Genomic DNA, 22,820 nt, shown 5'->3' with positions numbered 1-22,820 from the left:
CTATTGTGGAAATTAGCCATTCTTCCCTCTGAAGGGCTTGTATGAACTTTTTGCTGAGTAGAGCCCTCCTAAGACAAAGACATGGGTCAGCAGGCTTTGGGAGAAAATAGAAGGGCTTTGTGATGTAATTTCAGGCGGCCTGGGAATATCCCCCTAACTAAAGGTATCTCCCCTATTGGTACTTGAAATTCCACCATGAGAATTTCACACCTTTAAGGTTAAGCAATATTCCTTGTTAAAATACAGATCTTTCTGAGAAATAGTAAGTGAAATAAAGATGAACTATTTATGAATTGTGACCCTTTGTTCTAGTTTGTTTAAAAAATGTCCAGGGGAAAAGAGTATAAACTTCTCTTAGGAAGAAAAAGTTTAACTGCTAGTAAGTCATAAATAAAAATGTGTGTGGATTGTTGATCAGATGGAGAGAGTAAGAGCAAATGTGAGTTAGATATTCATTTGAAGTATGTAAAGAAGTGCTAACCTGCAGCAGGATAATGGTTGTGGAGTGTGGGAAACAGTCATGGAATAGCATCTGTGTTTTAAAAATTTTTTATGTAGAGGGTAATAATTCATAATACTTTGATAATGAGTTTTATTTTTGAAGAAAGCATAATTGGCTGGTAAAAATTTCTGCTTATCTCTGCCTGGCAATAACTCTGCTACAAAGGACTGTGCTCACAATCCAAGGCATACATCCCACAGGTGGTAGTTGTCTAGATTTCAGGCTCAGTTTCTGGGATATACTATTTAGCCACCCCAAAGTAGCAATGTTATCTAAGTGATGGCAAATGTTACCCATGGAGAAAGTTTTAGGGTAAGAGGAATTAAGAAAACCATTTTTTTCTGTGAAAGAAAAAATGTTTCTTTAAAAAATTTTTAATTTATTTCTCTCCCCTTCCCCGCCTTCCCCTCCCCCACCTCAGTTGTCTGTTCTCTGTGTCCATTCCCTGTGTGTTCTTCTGTGTCTGCTTATATTCTTGTCAGCAGCACCGGGAATCTGTGTCTCTTTTGTTGTCATCTTGCTGTGTCAGCTCTCTGTGTATGTGGCACCTCTCCTGGGCAGGCTGTGCTTTTTTTTGTGCTGGGCAGCTCTCCTTACAAGGCACACTCCTTGTATGTGGGCTCCCCTACCCGGGGGACACCCCTGCGTGACATGGCACTCCTTGTGTGCATCAGCACTGTGCATGGGCCAGCTCATCACATGGGTCTGGAGGCCCTGGGTTTGAACCCTGGACCTCCCATGTGGTAGACGGATGCTCTATCCATCGAGCCAAATCCGCTTCCCAAGCTTGCTATTTGCATTGGCAGGAATTGAACACAGGCCACCCACGTGTTAGGCGAGAATTCTACCACTGAACCATCATGTTTCTTTAAAATTTTTTTTGTTATATTTCAGGAAACAATTAAAATAATAAAGTAGCTTGGAGCCATGTTGGATTACTTATTTGAAACAAAGAAACTTTGAAAGGGTGATTGATATGAGAGTTCTGAGCTTCCCCAGAGGGGAAAAGAAGAAAAACTGGACCTTGTGAATTAATTTCCAAGTTGATTCTTCCAAATAGTCCGTTGATACTGGAAGAGTTTAGAGAGGATGTTATACAATGGATATGGCTCTGGGCCTGAAAAATATAGAAGCTCAGTTGTAGTATGGTTTATCCACTTGAGAGATTGTGGGATATATTCTGTTCTAAATGCCCTCACTTTTCCTTTTTGAGCAGGGACACCTAAGAACAAATGTCTGTTTAATTAACGATGCCAGAAGATCTCTAATGTTGCCCTTAGGAAGGAAAATTAATGTGTAAATACTTAGGCTATGGAGAAAGACAAGGCACTCACAGACAAGTAAAAGAAATATTTGAACAAGAATGGTGCATTTACATAGTTAATTAGAAACCTGTTCTAATAACACAATATCTGGATGATAAATATGGAAACTTGTCACAGCCTAAGCTGGAAGACTTCCTCCCACTTCACCCCTCATTCAAACCTCTGCTTCAAGTAACTAACACTTGGTTTTTGGTACCTAGTGATTTTTTTTTGAACAATTTTTTAAAAACCTCTCTGGCCCAGTGAAGCAAAGTCACCCTCCCTTTTGCTGGCTCTTTTTTTGAAGATATTTCAGGTTTTCATGGAGATAAATAACTTTTTCCCAATTACTTGCTTGCTTCCTTAGCCTTTTCTGGAGAGCCTTTAGTATCATTCAGGAAACAGTCATATACAGCCAGGTAATTGCAGAGAGATTCTCTGCCCAGGTTAAGTCTTGCTTTAAGTTGATGCCAATTGATGACCAAGCATGAGAAGATTCTTTGCTGGATGAAAGGTTTTATTATAATGTCCTTTACATTCTTTTCTGCAAGTTAACTTGAGATATGATTTGGGAAAAGAGTTACTCCTTCATATAGATGCTGTTGGAGGCCATACTGGTTTTAAACATGCTCTAGAGTGACACCAGGGTGTCTGGGGCCATTTAAAAAATTACTATCCCTTCTTTTCACAGGGATTCCTGAATTCAAGATTCCAAAAGAATGAGGGTTTAAGTTATTTAGAGTCTTTTATCATTGGATCAACCTGAACTTTCGCCACAACCTGGGAGCATGTGTGCATATATGACTATTAGCATTATTGGACTCTGGCCGTCCAAGCAGCCCTCATTCTTCAAGGGCAGCTACAATGATTTGCAGAGTTATGCAGTGCTTAGCTGCCAGGAACTACCTGTAAAAGAGTATTATATCTATATATTTCACAAATGTAGCTCAAACCTATTTAACTCTTTGCTAATGGTATTTTAATTTAATATAAGTGCAAAGAGCAAGTGCAATAATGCATGCCTGTAACATCAAGAATAAAATCTCTGAGTCATTTTATTAAGGGCCTAACAATTCTAGTAATCAAACCTATTGATAAGCATCTGATCTTAAAGAAAGGGACTTCAAACCTCTTTTAGATATGTGGGTAAAGCCAGTGGCATTACCAAATGAAAACGTCTCCAATTCAAAGCAAAGACTCCTTGATTCCACAGATTGTAATTTTCACTAATGGATTTCTGCCAAACTGAGCCTCTATCCAACCTTCCCCTCTATAACTGAAATCTAAAACTGTTTAGAGTTTATGGACTCTTTCACACAGCCTAATTTGTCTGAGGAGACTTTTTACTCAATTTTTCCCTGGCAGCTAGAGCAAAGGGACTCAAAAACATACCTAGCTTCTGGAGAAGCCAGTTTTGTTTAAAATGTGGTCCCACATACTTTCACTTTTACAAGTACATAATAGGTGTGAGTCCCTTGAAAACTCTATTTTAAAATTCATTAAAAAGCCAAACTATCTAATCTGGCTTTGTTTTATTATGAATAAATGTGCTTTCTTTAGCTCATCCCAATGGCACTGAGAAAGAGTGATATAGACTGAGAAAGACAGAAACAGATCTTTACTAGAAACTCACATCACAAGTACTTCTGAAGACATCTAGTTCATTCTCCTGACTCTAGGCAAGATGTACATTTGAGAGTCCAGTCTGATGGGTTCTAGCATCTTCTATTTTCCCCAGTAGCCCCCCCTTGAACATGATCCATAGAAAAGTAATCATGTTTGGCTTATTACAACAAATGGGATCTATATATCAGAGCATATACAGAGATCTCAAAGCCGACTACTGGTTGCCATAACACGGTATTACCATTCTCTTCTAGCACACATCTAGCATCCGTACTTCTGCAACCCCAGCAGTGATACTAGACAGGATACACTAGAGGTATTACTATATATATATACATATATATGTGTATGTGTGTGTGTGTGTGTGTGTGTGTGTGTATATATGCTATTGCTTTAGGTCTATATTTAGAGATCAGATAAAACTAAGCAATAAAATAAGCTTGGACCACACTTTTGTCACCTCTGACCAATGGGGATTTGCCTCATGTGCCAAGGGCCAAATGCTATACCGCTCTCTAGAAAGTCAAAAGAGAATGGATTTCAGTTGTTTTCAAAGAAACCTCCCCCCACCCTGCTCCACCAATCCCAGCTCCCACCTTCACCAAATGTAGTTTGCTCACTTCAAATCTGTCATGTTTCTTTTCCATGGCTGTCAGATAGTGTTGTTCTATAACCTTCCTTCCAAATGAAAGGAAACAAAATAATGTGTTCTTAAAGGGACAGAAAGGGCATAGATATACTGTTTCACTCTCTGTCACTGCAACAGTGTTTTACCTCCTGGAAATTTTAAAAGAGCATTCTTACCTTCAGGCTTTTCACTCCTGCTGCTCTTTCTGTAGCTTTCATGTTGGACATTTTGTCATTATTTGTCAATAAGAAACGCATTCATGTTATCAGGGCAAGCCCGAAGGAAAGTAATTATGTCCTAACCATGCTAAGGTCACGCAGTAAACTTCAAAAATCCCTAGAGTGGAATACTTTAAAAAATGTTTTCCTTTGGATTACAATTTTTTTTCCGGTGGTAGAATTTATTCTTTAACATTATCTGGCAAAATCAGTGGTTTTGGCAGTTACTGGACTGGTTCAGTTCTTAAGGCAAAAAGGTCCTTTGCTTGAAGCAGCCACTTGAGAGAAAGTGAGGGTTTGCTTTTGGGAGGAAGACCTGAATAAGCCCCAAGGAGCAAATTTATTCACTACCAGGAAAGAAAAGTGTCAGGTTCTTCATACTTCCAGGAGGCAGTATCATCACAGAGACATGCAAACCATGAAGAGCATAACATACTCACCCTACTCCTTGCTCCCAAACCAGAGTCTTGGGGATTCACAGGAACTTCTGCTAAGACCCAGGGAGTGGCATCGATCTGTAATGATTCTTGCCTACACACATAACAGGGTCAATAAAGAGTCATTGGGATCCATCTTAACTCTGGGTATCCAAAATGTCTACCTTTAGGGGTGGCTCCTGTCAATAAAAGGTCCATCTTGTTGCAGGTAAAAGGCAGATGCAGATTCATATCCATTACCCAAGGCCCAAGAATGTCAAACAATTCTGGGTGTGGAAGAGAAGTGGTTAAGAGATGTGGAATAGGAGAGGAGAATTGTAGACATACATGGAAGAAGAAGAAATACACACAAACTAAAGATTTCATTTATACATATGGAAAATACATTATACCCTCATTCATTTATGTACCACCAATAGGAAGCAAGGGAATTTGGAAATGAACTGTCCTGAAGTGTAACTTTTCTTTATCTGTGATTAAAAGACTTGCTAAGCAAATGCACGGAGTTTAGAACAACAACCAAAAGATTGCCAGTGACAAGGGAGAAAAACAGGTTTGAATTTCTTAAGAAAACAAACTGTTTTTATGTACTTTAAAAGCACTTGTGGGAAAAATACACCAAATGTAAGCTGTGGACTATAGTTAGCAGTAATATTATGATGATGTTCTTTCATCATTTGTAACAATGTTCCATAACAAAGCAAGGTGTTGCTGGTGGTGTGATATATGGGAATCCTGTACAGTATGCATGATTTGTTTTCTAAACTCACAACTTCTCTAATAAAAAAAAAAAATCCACCCATGCAAAAAGGAAACACAATTTAAATTACAAGCCATTTTTCTGAATCTATTAAAACAAGTTCCCTGAAAGTAACAGCTATTAAAGAAAAGAAGAGTGGCTCATTAGCTTACTGTATTATAACCTGGCCCAGAAGACAACTACCCAGAAATCTTTTCTGTAGCTCAGGTTTTATAGTATTTCAACTTTGCCATCAGGCAAGTTGCTTTTCATTATCCGTATGTTGTTTTCCCATCTTTTATACAGTTTGTGTTTTAGGATATAATGTCCTAGAGCAAAGAGATTATCTGATTTTCTGATGCCATATAAGGAAAGAACTCAAGGATTTGTGGTATACTTGAAATAACATCTGGTGTTATATAGTGGTTTCAAATTATGGTCCACAGAATCCCAGGACACCCCTGGAGGTAGCTCAGGCATCTTTCGAGGGTGAGGAAGGAGGACTTGAAAAGGTAGGCTGCCAGGTCCCTCATCCTTACAGCAAACAGAAGCAGAGATTTAACCTGTTTTATATATAGGCTTCTGTGAAAGATTTTATTTGAAAAAACAAAGTGTTCTGAAGCTAAAAATTTATTTAAAAATGATTAGTATAATGTAAAAAATGTAGGCTATAGAAATAAATGGACTAAGATGTTAACAAAGAACAAGTTCCCTAAATTCTTAGAATCACATTGGTGAGTTTATTCTAGTCCCTGTTTATCTTTGAAGATAATAAAACTGTATTCTTCTCTCAATATTCTATAAATGATAATGATCAGCCTAACATTGATCTAAATAATGGAGGTTAAATTGCATATCCTATCATCATCCCTCAATTCCCTATATGTCTTATAAACTAAAGTGCATATTATAGAATTCTCATTGCAATCAGGGAGTTCAAGGTGGTTCCTTTTAAAACATTCTATCCCAATGTTCCTCAAAGTATATGTCTTACTGGTCAGGCTAAGTGTGCTGATTTTCAACTTGGAAAAGATAGGCACTGGATGTTTGACTAAATCTCTGGATAGAATTAAAACCAGGTACGATTTTAGGGTAAGGTAGGAGAGATATTATAATACCTTTCAATGTCAAGTCACCCCAGTTACAAATAACTTGTTTCATTAACCTGATTCTCTCTGGAAAGGTAATGCTAGATGGGAAAGCAAAGCTGTTGCCCTTAACCCAAGATTAAGAGAATGAAGAAAGGTACGTGGGGTGGGGGTGAGCGGGATCAGGAAAATGTGAAAGTTTGAGATAACAAGAATAAGTAGAGGGAGACTGTGTCTATGTAGTAATTCAGCAGCTAAATCCCCATTCTACTATGACACACAGTGACACGTTTTCACTGGATGTGTTAACAAAGCTCTGGCTATCTGGGTTTATCACTGAAACAACCTACTGGCTCTTAATCACTGCATTTACACACACATTTTAATAAAGCACTAACACAAAAGGGTCATTTGCAGCTTACAGGCTAAAAAGTCCCAAAGCACAATTATAATTTCCATGATCCTTACCTGGGCATTTATAGTCCATCAAAGAAGGATCAACTTTGATCTGTTTAAGCTCAATTAGCCCAGGTTTAGAAAATTGGTAAAACCAAGCAGTATTTTGTTTCTAGCCTGTATATCTAAGTCAGGGCTGCCTAAGTGGTTGACATTTTTCTTAATTTCTTATATTTAGAAAATAAAACAACAAACTGATTTTATAAATTTAAGCATGTGTACATTTTAAACAGTCGGAAAAGTTGCTGGTTCTTTCCACAGAATAGTAATTATTTTCAGAATATGTAATGTCACATGCTGAGGGGGGGTGTGAGTAAGTGGTGGGTGAGAGGGAATCAACAATAGCATAATTGCCCATTTATCATTGTTTAAAAAGTTGCAGGAAAGATACAGAGAGATAAGTAATACAGGTATTTTTCCTTTCCTGATTTCAAAGATAATGTGTGTTAAAGCTTTTTTTTTAAAAGTAGAAACACTTATAAATGTCAGACTTTGTGATTATTGTCATTTTTAGTAATCAGTACTGAGGGCTAGAATGGCTTAAATATGCCATTTGCCTTGTAACCAAGGTGGTTGAGGATGATTCTGATTCTTATGGAAACATGTCACATGCAATCAGATTCACATTGCTCATTGGATGGCTAGATGTGATAAATTACCTACTGTGATATTATCACAAGAGGTGACCCTGAAAGTCAGTAGAGATTTGCAATAGCATCAGCTGTGTGGCCTTCTCAAAGTAACCACCATCTTCAGGTTTCACTTTCTCAAGGAAATGACAGTGTATTCATCAGTCAATTGTCAAGTTACCAGGGGATGGGATATAGTAAAGAAGCGTAATGCCAAAGTCATTTCACTAATACAGTAAAAAATTCACTGATTTATACTAACAGAAATGAAGGATTGTCTGAATGAGTAAGGAAAGGCCTGAATTACAAAATAGGCTTGAAGAATGATAGTTATATTACTTTAAGTCTTTATTTGTAATTCAAACTGACTATAAAACATTGCCTTAGTGGAGGTCCTCATGAGAACTATTTTAGCAGATCGATTTGTAATGAATATGATTTTATCTAATAAATGCACCTAACATTTGAAAGGGGTTTGTTCTCTTAAGGAAAGATTCACTGGCAATTTAGTGTAAATAAACTTTCATTTGCTTAGCAACCCTCTCTTGTCCCCATCCCTGACAATATAGTTAAACTCTAGAGTGGTACCCGTCCAATTTATCACATATTATGAACTAGAAGGCTTCAAATTGATGAAGTTTCACTGCCATTTCTACCTTCTCCAATGATTTGTTTTAAGCATACCACCAAATAATGGCAAAACAGTTTCAAGTTAATCTCTTGCCCTTTCTCTTTCTCACTCCCAGAAAACAACGGGTAGCAAGAAGGATGATGATAAAGGCAAGTTCCTTGGTAGTCCAGAAAGTGAATAAGCAAATTGTTGGATATGAAGCACTGATCATACAATTATCCATATTTGAGAAAGGGTTTGACTAATTTCAAAAGGTTGGCTAGAGTAATGACCAAGAAAAAATGATTTGAAAGATGCTTGACAGGTAGCTTTATGGTCAAGAAAGTTGGAAACATTTAGGATCTACTGAAATATTTTTCTATTTGTATATAAAAAAATCATATAATCTGGAAATAGTGGGCTGGCAATAAAGTTACTTGGTAATAGCTTTGCAGCAGTATCAGCTGAAGAAAAAACAAAGCTTGATTGGTTGTAATTAACAAATATATGGCCTAAAGATTTGGGGTCTTCGTGATACCAAACATCTGGGTGAGAAGTGAAAATTCAGTCAAATATATGCAGCCTTTCCCCCCTTGTTTACATAACAACAAACATCTGGTTATTTGAAAACTTCTGGGTACTTGACATCATGTTTTAGAGTCATCTTGAACAGTCCATGGATCCTTTTTAACCATGTTGAGTGTGGATAAAGAATTCATGAGATCATTGTATCCAATCCAGCTCAGCTTTCACTCTGAACTCACTTGAAAGATGCATTTAAATTCTCAATGGCCTGCTAATTACATGAGAAAAAGAGCAGGAAGAAGGTGCTAAATACTTAGCCATTGTAAAACTCAAATGAGACAAAAACTTGGTTAAACTGTCAGTTCATCAGTTCACACTGGAAAGGAAGTTACTGTTTTTTGACACATAGTAAAACCTTGACCAATTGGAATCCATAAGGGATGAATGGAATTTTCAATAAGAATACTCATTTTATTTCATTCATGGCTAATAAATTTTTCTCCAAAAATTCTTGTATCCACTTTCTCACCTCAGGGAAGCAGCCCCTAATGCCTGAGGGAAAATCCAGATCCAGATGAAGAAGGTATGGGAGGCAGAGCCTAATGTGACCTAATCCCAGGTCGCTTCTTGACAAGTGATTTTAAAAATAATAAATTTCTTGCAGTCTTCTTTTTGTGTACTATTGCTGCTTTCTTATCAAAGTGGAGTGCTGTGAGAGGGAGCAATTCAGGTAGTTGTGGTACTGGTTAGGTGAGTTCTGGTTAATCAAGGTTTTACAATAAAAGGTCCCACCAATGTCTGGGACGATTATGTGCTGAAGAAAGTTGTTTTTAAATTTATTTCTTTGACAGTGCCCTGGATCTGTGTATCTAAATCCATATTATATATATTGGAGATCGGTAAACTAACATTTTCATCAGGGTCCTGAGGAATGGAGAGGGAAAGAGAGGAGCAGAAGTGCAACAATTGTTTCTGAAGGGACATCTGTTTGTTGGTCTGTGATTGGGAAATGCTGTTCTTCACCATAAGATGCCTGTGGAATATTGATTGTACAAGAGCCGATCTTACATACTTCAATATAATTCTCATGCCACTTGGACCATGTTGGATTCTGTTTTCAGGTCCTCGCCTGTACTTACCCAAAGTGTCTTTCCATCACTTGGTATCATGGCTTCTGAACTTGTCCCTATCTCTTGTTGCTTGAATGATGGTTATTCATTCATTTTAGCCCTGAAGAGCATTAAGGAGCCAAAGGAATGCCAAGTAAGAGGGGTTTTTCATGATGGCAGGCTGCATAACAATTAGATCTACCTGAACCAAGAACATGGCTAAGGAAAAGCCAAATCAAGGATTCATACACACATAGTATCACAGTTAGATGACACACTTATTTAAATATACAAAGTGTTTTTACAAAGTCTGTATATGGGGCAGCCTATTGAAGAAAGACCCCATTTAACTTGAAACTGAGCTTATTCTTTTGCTTTCAAGTTAAATGGGGTCTGCTTTTAAATGGGCCATCACATATACAGAGAGCAACATCTCATCGCTCATGCACATAATTGAAGAAGCCAACCCTAATCAATTAACAAACCTCAGTGAGTTACCATCATGTATTAGAAAAGAAAAAAGCTTATAACCTGGCTTTTCAATAAATGGATCTGACTCCTCATACAACTCAACTGAGGCAGTCGGGGACAGTCTCATAGGAAAACCTTGTGCTCTTTAAAGTCTAGGGCATTGACATCCATATCATGGCCTTCATAAGGCAACCAGTCTGGTGTGTGAGGGGAAGGAAGGGTTGTAGATGGGGAGCCTCTGTCTGGGAGTTTAAGAAGGGACCCAAGTTAGATCAAAAATGAGGGCAATGCCCTGAAGTCTTTCTGTTTCCCAAAGCTGCCGGGCAGGGGAATAACCTGGTCATTCCACTGTATGTGTGAGTCTTGTCGTGCTCTCTCCTCAATAATAAGATAACAGTCTTGCCGATTACTCGTCACTAAGGGTACCCGGTTGTGGTGACATTGAGGCTGACCTTGGAGTCACCGCCCCCGCTGCCGCACTCTCCTTTGTCGTACCACCATTTGTTTTTCAATTTGTCCAAGAGGCCTTGCTCATTCAGTTTTAATACTGCCAGGTTAACAGCATTTCTTGAAACGATAAAACATAACTTGTAAGAAAATGCACAAATGCTTATGAAATCGTTAACGTATAAAAAAGGAGCACAAGAGGACAAATTGGCTAAATTTCACAGAACGTGGAGCTATAAAAATGTCTGTACAGCAAATACAGGGTTAAATATTGGAAGGTGGCATGGAGGATAACACTTGCTCAAAACTGAAGTGTGCGGGATGGGGAAATTGTCTTTGAGAAAAAAGTAACAAGAACACCACATCCATGCAATTAACATTCGTCACATATGGCACCATAACTTGGCTTTTACCATTTAAATTGAAAAAGCCGTTGAACTGTAAAATTAAAACAGTGACAAACAGTCAGAAAGGACAACACAGAGAGAGAACATTTAAAAAAATGGATGCATTAAATAGATGAAACCATAATTTACCGTCTTATTTAACTCCATGGAATATTGTAGATTTTAAACTTTTAAAAGTTACCTCAATATCCACAAGAAAGAAAATGACAACAAAATGCATCAGGGTAGGTGGAATACTATAACAACACGGATATTGTTATATTATTCCACCCACCTTAATGCTGAGCCTTTAGGGGTTGCCACACCATAGCCTTTGGAATCCAGATTTCCACCAACTTTCATCGTATCACACGGTTTTCTCTGCTCAATGTACTCATTCATGGTTGACTCCAGCAGGAAGGCAAACTTTCCCTTGGACTTCCGCACTCGGGCCACTCCGTCTGCTGTTGTTTTGGTAAACACAGATGGCTCTGCTGATTTCATGTATGACCACATTTTCTCATATACAGCAATTTTGGACCTCTGCAACCAAGAGATAATTCTTAGAGCTGCCAGATTTTAAAACTGTGTCATGGTCCTCAAACATTTTTTACTTCAACCCAGAGTAAGAAAAATAATGTCACACTGCCACCCAGTAGACACATACATATATATGTAAACATATTTTTGAAAAAGAGGTTTCTCAAAACTTTTACACTCACTACGTGTGATGTTCTCTGATATCTTCTATTCTATTCTAACTCACTTTTTAAAATGCTGGTTATAACCCATTAAATTGATTTTATGATTCCACTAATGAGTTGCAACTCAGTTTGAAGAGAAATGAGTTTATATGGCTAAGAGTCTTCAAAAAAGAGTTGGGAGGTCATCAGAGAGGTCATGCTTACACACGCCTCAGAAGGACCCCAGAAACCCTGAAGTAGATACAACCCTAGGTACCGGTTTTCCTGAAGGCTACAGAGACCCACAGGGTTTATGGTCATGGTATATGGATTTTGAGTTCTGTGTGATGTCAATGGGCCCTACCTTGGAATTTGTGTTCCTGAGAGTGATGGAGCTGGACTCAGATGTGACCTTTCTATACATGCCTTTTCTGTCACTTTTACTGAACCTGTGGCTGGTGCTAGGGATGGTGTATACTCAGGGGACTTGAATCTCTGGATTATCCATATACCAGCTGGGCCCTGAGCCTCAGCAGAGTTGCAGCCCCTACTCTCTGGTTCATTGGACTTACCCAGGTCAGTTAACAGGAAGGTGAAGATGGTCAAACACCACACCAGGGAACAAAGAGTGCTTACAACTGCAAGCAGAATTGCATCCACCAATCCTGTGGAATCTAAGCCCCCTCTTGATATAGAGGTGTAATGGACATCACCATCTCAGGGTCCACAGAATGGAAGAATAAAATATGGATTCCAGTGGACTTACTGATATTCTACTATAAAACTATTGTGGCTAGTTATAGAAGAAATTGTATCATTGATGCGGAGAAAGTGGCCACAGTATTTTGCTGAAGGCAGGGAGAAAGAAGAAGAGATGTGGTGAGGAGGCATTTTTGGAACTTGGAGTTGTCCTAAATTGTATTGCAGGGTCAGATGCTGGACATTATATATCCTGCCATAACCCATTGAATGTATTGGGGGAGAGTGTGAACTGCAGAGTAAACTATTATCCACATGGTGCAGCAGAGCTCCAAAATGTGTTCACCAAGTGCGAAGTGTGTGCTACAATGATGGGGGATATTATTGGTGTGGGATGAGTGGGGTGAGGGGATAGGGGGTATACGGGAACCTCTTATGTTTTTTATAATGTAACCTTTTTTGTGATGTATATATCTTAAAAAATACAATTTACAAAAATGATGGGGGTGGGGGGGTGGCGAGTAGGTTACATGGGAACCTCTTATGCTTTTTTAATGTAACGTTCTATGTGATCTATTAACTTTAATAAAAAAATGTGTTAATAAAAAATACATTTTTAGTTCAGTCTTCCTTTTAATGCAGAAATCTCCTCTACAATAACATGCTGTGCTTTAAACAGTACCTGTCTGACAATCATTTTTAGGCAGTCCACTCTAGCATGGGACTTCAATTATTTTAAGAAACTACTCCCTTATTCTGAGCTGAACTTTGTTTCTTTGTAACTCCCACCCTTTAATGCTATCCAAAGCAATTTTGATCTTTCTTTTGCTATTGCAAGGCTAGTATTATGTCCCCATCCTCATCTCTTCATCAGGCCATGCTTCACCAACATTTTGAGAACCATCACAATTTTGGTCTTTTCCCAGGGCATTTTCTAATTGATGGTGTCTTTTAAAAATTATCATGTCCAATAAACACGGCACCTCAGATATATGACTAGGGTAGAATGAAAAAAAAGTCTGTTTGTGTCTTTTGATTGGAGAATTTTTGTTCTATCAGTGTTGCCTAAGCTTGCATTAATGTGTTTAGTCATCCATATATTCTTTCAACTAATATTTATTGAGCACCCACTATATATAAAACACTCTAATGGAAATGTGTGTAAGTAGAGTCCCTTCCTCAACTCAGGTTGAGTACAAATCAAAACTACTAGCTTTTTCTACCAGTCAAATCTCCCTACTCTTTGCCTGCACTATTTTGCTTTTAATCCCATTAAATTTCATCTCAATTCAGGTGGTCCTTAGAACATGCTCTAAATGCTTACTGTATCTCCAGCTCTGCTAGGTATTCTGTAAAATATAAAGGAAGCATGGGCTCAATGCTTTAGGAGTTTCCAATTGAGTGGGGGAGCAAGGTTTTTAGGAAGGGAAACCCTAGAGAAAAATTCTAAGGTGATATTTGAACAGAGGTGAAACAGCATGGTAGAAACCATAAACATATACCATGTTTTGAAATTTCCTTTTATGGGACTTCCTGGCCCTCACCTCAGCTTTTCTATTATTATTAATTCAGTTGTTCATCTCTGGACCTCTGCCAGTTGCATTGCATCCTTCTTGAGAGACTGCTTGGACCTGCCCAAATAATTCAAGGAGTCTGGAACTCACAAAGCTATCATGGTGGAAGTTAAATATGCTGTTTTTGGTAATCAGACTCTCACAAAGTCATTAAAATTGCTTACTGAGATAAGGGCATAGTTTGCAGGAAGAACAGAAAGAAAAGCCAATATGGCTAAAGCAAAATGAGCAAGAGGGAGAGTGGTAGGAAATGAGCTTAAAAGGATAACCAAAGGCCAGATCATGTAGGGCTCTGTAGGTCTTGGTAAAAAGGTTTAGATTTATTCTGCATGTTATGGAAAGTTACTGGAGGGGTGTGATGAGATCCGATCTAAATTTTTAAAGGATTACTCTGTCTGCTGTATGGAGAATAGACTATAAGAAGGGCCAGATGCTTCACGGATGACTACGGGACATTGTAGATCCCCCCAGGGCCCACTGGATAGAACGTGGGAGAGTGTGGGCCATGATGTGGACCATTGACTATGGGGTGCAGCGATGCCCAGAGATGTACTTACCAGGTGCAATGGATGTGTCATGATGACGGGAGAGAGTGTTGCTGTGGGGGGAGTGGGGGGTGGGGGCGGTGGGGTTGAATGGGACCTCATGTTTTTGAATGTAATATTTTTAAAAAAAATGAATTAAATAAAAAAAAAAAAAAGAAAAAAGAAGGGCCAGAGTAGAAGCCAAGAGGTTAGTTAGGAGCCTATTCTAATAGTCCAGAGGAAAGATGATTGTGGCTTGAACTAGGTGGGAGCAATGGAGATGGAGAAAAGAGGTTGGATTTAAGATATGTTTGGGAGAGATAAGTCAGCAAATCTTGCTGATGGACATCTCTACCTGTGGTCCTGTAGATGCTTTCTTATTAAACATTTCCAAAGCAAACATTATCTTCCTTGTAAAGTCTAGCTCTCATTCTGAATTCAATTAATAAACCATCTAACACCTAAACTAGAAACTGGTCTTTACTCCTCCTCAGCCCTTTATCATGACATCTTTATTCTAACTTAGAAATGCCTATTGAATCTGTTCTTTCAACTCCTTTCTCTTCTCATTACCATTGCCCTGGGTCAGGTTTCCATTATTTTATTTTGTCTGGACTACATTGTCTTCTAACTGGTTTCTCTGCTTCATCTCTCTTCAATTTATCCTCCAGTGATCATTCCAAAATGAAAATTGGGTCAAGATGTTACTTTCTTCTTTAAAATCATCTGATAGTTCCCTAATACCTAAAGGATAAAATTTAAACTCTTATGTATGATATTTAAGAGTCTTTATGATCTTGGTTACACTCTCTTATGATGCAGTAACAATTGACTACTCCACTATATTGAGTTTGGATTTATTACTCCTTTGCATCTCTTTATACCTTACTGAATAAACACAACTCTTTTGTAATGGCTGCATAGCGTTTCTATATATGGATATACCATACTTTATATGTCCAGTCTCCTATTGACACATTCTTAGGTCAGTTCCCATTTCTTGTCATAGAAAGCAAGGTGGTAAGCATTTCTCCTTCTGTACTTCAGAAAAATTATTTTGTGTTCTTCATCTTGGCCCTGTCAGACCTGAGAACACAAGGCGGGGGGTGGGGGGCGCGCTTATACCAGTTTGTTGTATCTTACACTATTTGCAAACAGGCCATTGCTTCCAAAGATAAATTTATTATAAGCTCGGGGTTAAAGGATCTATGAATTCTGATGTGCACTATAATTTGGATTCATTTATTTCATTCTACTTGAGCTCTTGAATTGCTGGTACAGGTTAAAAGATTTATTCCTTTAGGTAATGATTCATTTCTAGGAGAATAAATGGTACTGATTGAAGTGGGCACTTTAAACATGTATGGTGTACATCCAGTAGATATTAAAGTATGTAGTAAATGAAGTTGGTGGCAGAAGAGATTGGTCTCTGGTTGATGATTGAATTTCAAAGGTGGTTGGAAGGGGGAGAAATAAATTGCTCATAAGAGAAAATAAAGCTAAAACATTTATCTTTTTACTGGCATTTAAGTGACAATATAACATTCAGACTAAAAAGAAGAAAAAACTCCATCACTAGCTTTTTTTTTTTTTTTTGCAGTCTGTCTTATTTTGGCTAAAGTACAGAACCCAATAAAAGGGATTGAATCTTAGTTCAATCATGTAGGAGAAATTTTAAAAATTATGGGCAGGATGGGAATTAGCAAGTTCATTTTTCTCCAACCTGCAACAATTGGTTATTTTCTGCAGAGCACCATATTGTACCTAAAAAGTAACAAACAATGGTTATGCAGAAAGACCATGAGAAATTCTCATAGCACTGTTAGGTAATTACTAAATGCAATCCGAAGGAGAAATACATGAATGGAGGAGAAACAGATGAATCCAAAATAACAGATAAGGTAGAGCCTTAGTATTCATGGATTCAACAGTTACTGTTCCAACTATTTGTAATAAATTGCGAAGGTCAATGATGTGGAGAAATTTGTCTTCTTGTTGAAGTAAAAATTTAGATCTTGAACCCTGTGAGGCTGGTGCATGGAAGCAGTTACTGACTAGTGAATATGCTTAGTACACCACTCAGACCTTGCATCTCCTTACAAGTTAGTCACTCTTAGCTCTTGTAAACAGCGTCTCTCAAAGTAAGTATATAATGCAGTGGTTAAGAGTATGGAGTCAGACTGCCTGTGTTTGAATCCCACTTGCTAGCTGCATAAATATCTAACTTCTCTGCATTCTTCTATTTCCTTATCTGTAAAATGCAGATGATTTTTTGGAAAGTGCCTACCTCAAAGGTTTATTGGGAGGAATTAAATGAGTTAATATATGCAGCTCACTTAGAAGAGTGCCTGACACACAGGAAGTGGTGAAAAACGTTACTCATTTTTGTAGTAAAGTGTCATTTATTTTACTGGCAGAAATTATTTTTAATAGCTTTAAAAATGGCCTAAGTCCTGTATTTACAGAATCATTACTTCATTTCATAGTGAAAATCATATATTCAAGCATTATTTATACATTTAGGTCTCCAGACACATCTTGGTGAATTCCCACGGTCTGCCACCAACAAAAATTATTATCAATTGACTTTGGACTTAAAAAACTCATTGATAATACACCACCCCCAGCGCTGTGGAGACAGTGGCCATGGGAGTTGCTGAGGGCAGGGAGAGGGAAGAAGAGGTGTGATGTAGGGGCATTTTCAGGACTTGGAGTTGTCCTGAGTGATATTGCAGGGACAGATACAGGACATTATATATCCTGGCTTAACCCACTGAATGGATTTGAGGAGAGTGTAAATTACAATGTAAACTATTATCCATGTGGTGCAGCAGTGCTCCAAAATGTATTCACCAAATGCAATGAATGTGCCACAATGATGAAAGAGGTTGTTGATGTGGGAGGAGTGGGGTGAGGTGGGGTGGGGGGTATATGGGAACCTCTTATATATTTTAATGTAACATTTTGTGTTATCTATGTATCTTAAAAAAGAGACAATTTAATTAAAAAAACTTGTTGGGAGAGGAAAAATAGGTAGGATAGCAAATTTTACTTTCAAATTTCTGTTTTGTAGTTTGCTTGAGTTTTATACTTTAAAATCCTCATTAACCAGAACACTGCTTTTGGTGAGAACTGGTGAATGGAATTTTCTACTTTCCTAAGAGGGAATATAGAATATTCACTTGGTCAATAGAACTGGAATCAGCAGAATAATAGAATTTTAGAGCTAGAAGGGACTTTAAAAATCATCTCATTCGGTAGTACAACATTGTGAATGTAACTAATGCCTCTGTCTTGTACACTTAAAATGGTTAAAATGGCAATTTTTATGTTATATACATGTTACCACAATAAAAAAGAATTACTTTTGAAAAAGGTGATTTTATGGAAAGCATCTGCCATATAGCACCCAATAAATGGTAGCTGTTATTAAAAACAAAACAAAACTAAACATCTCGTTCAGTCTTTCACCCAACACAGTGATGTCTTCTCTGTTCAAATGCCTCTAGCTGTGAGACACTAAATAGCTCAGGGTGTGACTCAGAGAAGAGGCTCAAGAGGGAGCTTATTTCATGGTTAGAACTGATAGAAAGTTTTTTTGTTGTTGTCGAGTTGACATCCTACATGAATCTCTCTCTCCTCTCTAATCCTACTCTTGCCTTTTACTTGAAGGGGCACTCCTCCTCTCTGCTTCCATTTCTCCATTATAGGTAGCACCATTTATATTACTAGCAGATATTAACTCCTTGAGAATAGAAATCATGTCTGATTTTTTTCTGCATCACCAGTGTCTAGCATAATGCCTGGCACATAGTAAGCTCTCATTGTGTGTGTGGAATGAATGAAGGTAAAAATTGAAGTTCCACTCACTAGTCCTAATTCTTCCCTCTGTAGTGATATAGAATAAAAATGCTCTCTTTTCCACATGACATAGTCTGAAGACCACCACCACGAGGTCAACTGCTGATTTTCATTTTGGCAGGCTAAACATTCTAAGGGTCTTCGTGTGCTACTTTTATGACCAGAATTCCAGTCTCCCCTCCCTTTCTGGTCACCATCTTTTGGATACTTTTTTAATTTTTCAAAATCCCTTCTAAAAATGTCACCCCAGAATTGACTACAATATTCTTGATATAGTTGCACTAGCACAGAGGACAATTGGACCTTCCCTGCTCATGATCTAGACACAAATAAAATTTTTTATTCTGACAGAATTCAAAGACATATTTTCACTATGTCGATCATACAGAATTAACTGAATTAACAAAATATATCAATAAATTGGAAGCATAACTGTCAACAGAGACATAATTTGCTAATTCCCTTATTGTATTAATTTATTCTCACAGTTCAAAATATTACACAATTTTCAAAGAGAGTATTGGTGGTTGTGACATCTCTATGCACTAAATTAGTACAATGTGTTCTTAGAGAATAATTTGAGAGATCAGGATTAAGGAAAGGTCAGGGAAAGAAGGCTTAGGCACCTAGTACCCGAGGGTTCCTCAAAGAGGCTAATGTGGGGAATGAGCTGGCTTTATGTATTTATTTGGCCACTTTTGTCTCCATGCCTATATTTTCCATTTCCATCAGGATTAACCCTGCACATACATGTCAGAGAGAGAGACCAGATTTGACTTTGAATCCTCACTCTCTACCTCTTCTTCCCCATTCCCCAGTCTGCCTCCCTCAGAGATTTATCCTGAACCTCGTTCCTGGCATCAGCAATCTTGGTCCTCATGGAAGAGTTTACCAATATTATAAGGAATTCTGTTATCCTTGAACAAGTGATTATTTTTATTTGAATAGGGGATTACTTAGATTAAAAAGCTTTCAGGTCCCAATAAGGAGCGTGGGCTTCTTTGCACTGTAAAAAGTGCCTTTTAGGACTAGAGTAGGCCAGCCCTGTATACAGGACACTAAAAAAGGAGAACATGACAAGATTTTCAAACAAGCAAGTCTTCACATCACTCGTTTTTCCTTCTCTAATTTTATTGTGAGTTATTTATTAGTAACTTGATCAATATCTTCTCTAGATTGTGCCTTTAATAAAGAGAATATATTTAAAAACTATAACCTGCTTTTACTTCTGAATTTTTTAGACCCGTCTGAAATCTCTGATTTTAATAAAGGCTCAGGTGGTATTGCTAGCTGGTATAAATTCACAAGGGTGGCTTCAGACCTCTGTCTGCCTGAACTGAGCATTTACAGAGCCCTATGTGCCTCCTGTACCTTCTCTAACATTCAGGTGCAAATGTTGCCTCTTTGAGTTTCTCAAATACTGAGATTATGGCTAGGTAACCCCTATAAGACAAAAGTGTCAGGAAAGGACTTATGATATTACTGCTCTGGAAAGCTCCTAACCTGTTTTTCCCCTCTTTTATTTCCTCTCCCAATGTTTGATGGGATTGGAAGAAGACAACTTGTCTGTGTCTTAGTACAGTAGGCAGAATAGGAGAAGAGGGGGAGGTATAAAGTGTGGATGGGGTGGGCCCCTACTAAAGTTCTTTAATGTGGTTATAAGTCTCAGGTCTACAGAAAGTCAGAAGAGCGCTGAATCTCATAGGACCTTTCTTTTTTTTCCCCCCTTCCCCTCCTCCCACCCTGCTATTTTAGCTGTCTGTGTCCATTCGCTGTGTGATCTTCTGTATCTATTTTTCTTTTTGTCTTCTCTTCTAATCTTTTTCCTCTAGGATTCACTGGGATTCGATCCCAGGGACCTCTGATGTGGAGAAAGTTTCCCTGTCAATTGTGCCATCTCAGTTCCTGATCTGCTGCATTTTATCTTGACTCTCCCCTTCGTCTCTCTTTTGTTGCATCATCTCACTGCATGACTCACTTGTGCGGGCACTGGCTCACTACATGGGCACTAGCTCACCATGCAGGCACACTCCTCTTCTTCTTTTTCACCAGGAGGCCCCAGGGATTGAACCTGTGTCATAGGACCTTTCAAGTGTTCCTTTTTCTTACTCAGAGAACCTTGGATTTGTCATTACCAGAAGCAGGAGATCATTGAATTTCTTTATAAACCTTATATTTGCATAAGGCTTTCTGGTTGTCAAGGTGATTTTACAGATATCATCTCATTTAATCCCCATGGCAACCCTGTGAGATAGGTGCAGTGATATTCTGTGTTGCTTAATCTCCAACACCTAGAACAGTGCCTGGCACCCAGTATCTCTCAATACACATTTTTGAATGAATGAATAAATGCCCATTTTATAGATGAGGGAAACAAGGGTGAGAAAGGTAAGTACAGTGGCAGTGCCAGGAGGTAGATTTTAGCTTACTGCCTCATTTCCATCAATCCACCCCAAAGTCCCCACAAATAAACAAGTCTGGAAAAAACTGTGTGCTTACTAGGCAAACATAGCTTCCAGATAACTCCCAAGCGGAATGAGACAATGAGGGCCTCCTATATAGAAATTAAGGGGCTGCCACTGACCCAGTAAGTTTCCCCAGGTCACAAAGCTAATGAGAAAGAAAACTCAGACTCTATCCACATCTGCTGAATTCAAGGCCACAGACAGATCTTTCCCCTACAACCACAGCCTAGTCTGCTGTAACACTGAAAATATTTTTTCTTGATGAAAGAGAGCAGCTTGCCTTCAGAAAACAATTTTTAAATTTCTTGTCCAAGCTTTTTAAAAAAAAGTCGAGATAAACTGTTAATGAACCCCAATCCCCTCTCACTAAGGCACTAGAATAAGTGTGTGTTCTTGTATCCCTGTAACTCTGCCACAGGCCCCTAGTGTCCACAATTCACCACATGAAGGGATGAAATCAATTTGGGGCAGAAGAGGAAGAGCACATCTGGCCTGCCAAATGCATCTGACACATATTTTTCTTACACATCTGCTTCGAAGAAGGCTGTAGCTCTGATGAGGTGCATTAGGGAAAAAGGAATAATCACATTTTACAAAATCTGCCACCAAAGCAAAGGATATGATTTCTATTTTGACTTGGAGCAAAGCACACAGGAACTGATTTCACTTCTAAAGCATGAGCAAAACCCAAATTTCATTGTCTTTCTTTCCTTCATATTGGTTCTCACATTTCTAAACGGTCAGGCAAGTACTATTTTTCAATTTCCTTTTGCTTCAACCAGCAATGGGTGTGTAACTGTGTTTTGGTGAAATCAGGGGCAAGAAGAGGAAAGAAATCCTGGTTTCTATTCTTAGCTTTTCTAATGGTATGTTATGATCCTGGCAGAGTTATTTTAGGGATTGTGTTTTAGGTAACTTCAGTGGAGTTGGAGGTCACTTTCATTTCAAATGCCCTTGCCTAATGTTTTCAAACTGTGTTCTAAAGCATAGGAACAGATTTCCCTTCATCTCAAGGAGTGCTATTTCAGATGTCTCCTTTTCCAAGGTGTAGCTGACAACGCAACTTAGTTTCCAGTGAACTTTCTGTGTCCCTCCCTGGCATGCAAAGTCAGATTACTATTCTGATTTGTCTTCTGCTTCTCTTGCTAAGTCAGGCTAAGAATATTCCAGTATGTTTAAAATAACGTCAGTGACTAGATGCCTTTGAAAGTCAAAATCAACAAACTCGTTGAGAAAATGTTTCTAAGGTCCTGTTGCTCTGTTCTGGGGAATTAAAGGAAGGCACATAGTATCTTCTACTCCTGTGGCTCTCAAGAGGGAACAATTTTATCCCCCAGGGGATATTTGGCAATTTCTTGATATCATAACTGGGTGGGGGTAGCGCATGCTACTCACTAGCGCATCTAGTGAGTAGAGGTCAGGGCTGCTGCTAAACCTCCTAAAATACCCAAGGCAATGCTCCCTCTCACTCCACAATGAGGATTATCTGGCTCAAAACGTCAGTAGTGTTGAGCTTAAGAAGCCCTACTCTAGGAACTTTGATGGAGCCTCTGCTATGTAGGGAAAACAATAATAACTAGCATTTAATCAAGTGTGTATTTTGTTCTAGGCCCTGTTGTTAGCATTTTACATATAGCTCATGTAATCCTCACAACAATTCTATGAAGTAGATATTATTACCCAATATAAAAAAACACAGAAATAGAGGCACAGAGAAGTAAAGTAACTTGTCCAAGGCTACGCAGCTAGTAAGTGGTGGAGATGCGGACATGCTCATGCAGGCTGCTCCAGCATCTGTGCTCTATAACAGTATACTATTTCCATGTGGGTTTTGGGATG

At 38.4% G+C, this 22,820-nt stretch overlaps 1 protein-coding gene across 25 annotated transcripts in view; it reads right to left on the bottom strand.

The window, feature by feature from the left end:
• Nucleotides 1-22,820, bottom strand: part of GRIA3 (glutamate ionotropic receptor AMPA type subunit 3) — a 375,939-nt gene that overhangs the window by 17,032 nt on the left and 336,087 nt on the right. For 14 of the 25 annotated variants that reach the window (XR_009184432.2, XR_009184433.2, XM_071213071.1 and 11 more), the window contains one exon: nucleotides 11,471-11,718. Coding sequence is in view for 20 of the 25 variants with exons in the window: in XM_071213071.1 (XP_071069172.1) it covers nucleotides 11,471-11,718 (248 nt within the window). In the remaining 5 variants the exon portion in view is untranslated. Of the gene's footprint in view, nucleotides 1-10,794; nucleotides 10,910-11,470; nucleotides 11,719-22,820 lie in introns of all 25 variants that reach the window. The other 11 variants (XR_011647907.1, XR_011647905.1, XR_011647906.1 and 8 more) reach the window with 1 other exon arrangement.

The sequence above is a fragment of the Dasypus novemcinctus genome, chromosome X, assembly GCF_030445035.2.
Source record: "Dasypus novemcinctus isolate mDasNov1 chromosome X, mDasNov1.1.hap2, whole genome shotgun sequence".
Lineage (NCBI taxonomy): Eukaryota > Metazoa > Chordata > Mammalia > Cingulata > Dasypodidae > Dasypus > Dasypus novemcinctus.
This window is presented reverse-complemented; position numbering and strand designations above follow the sequence as displayed.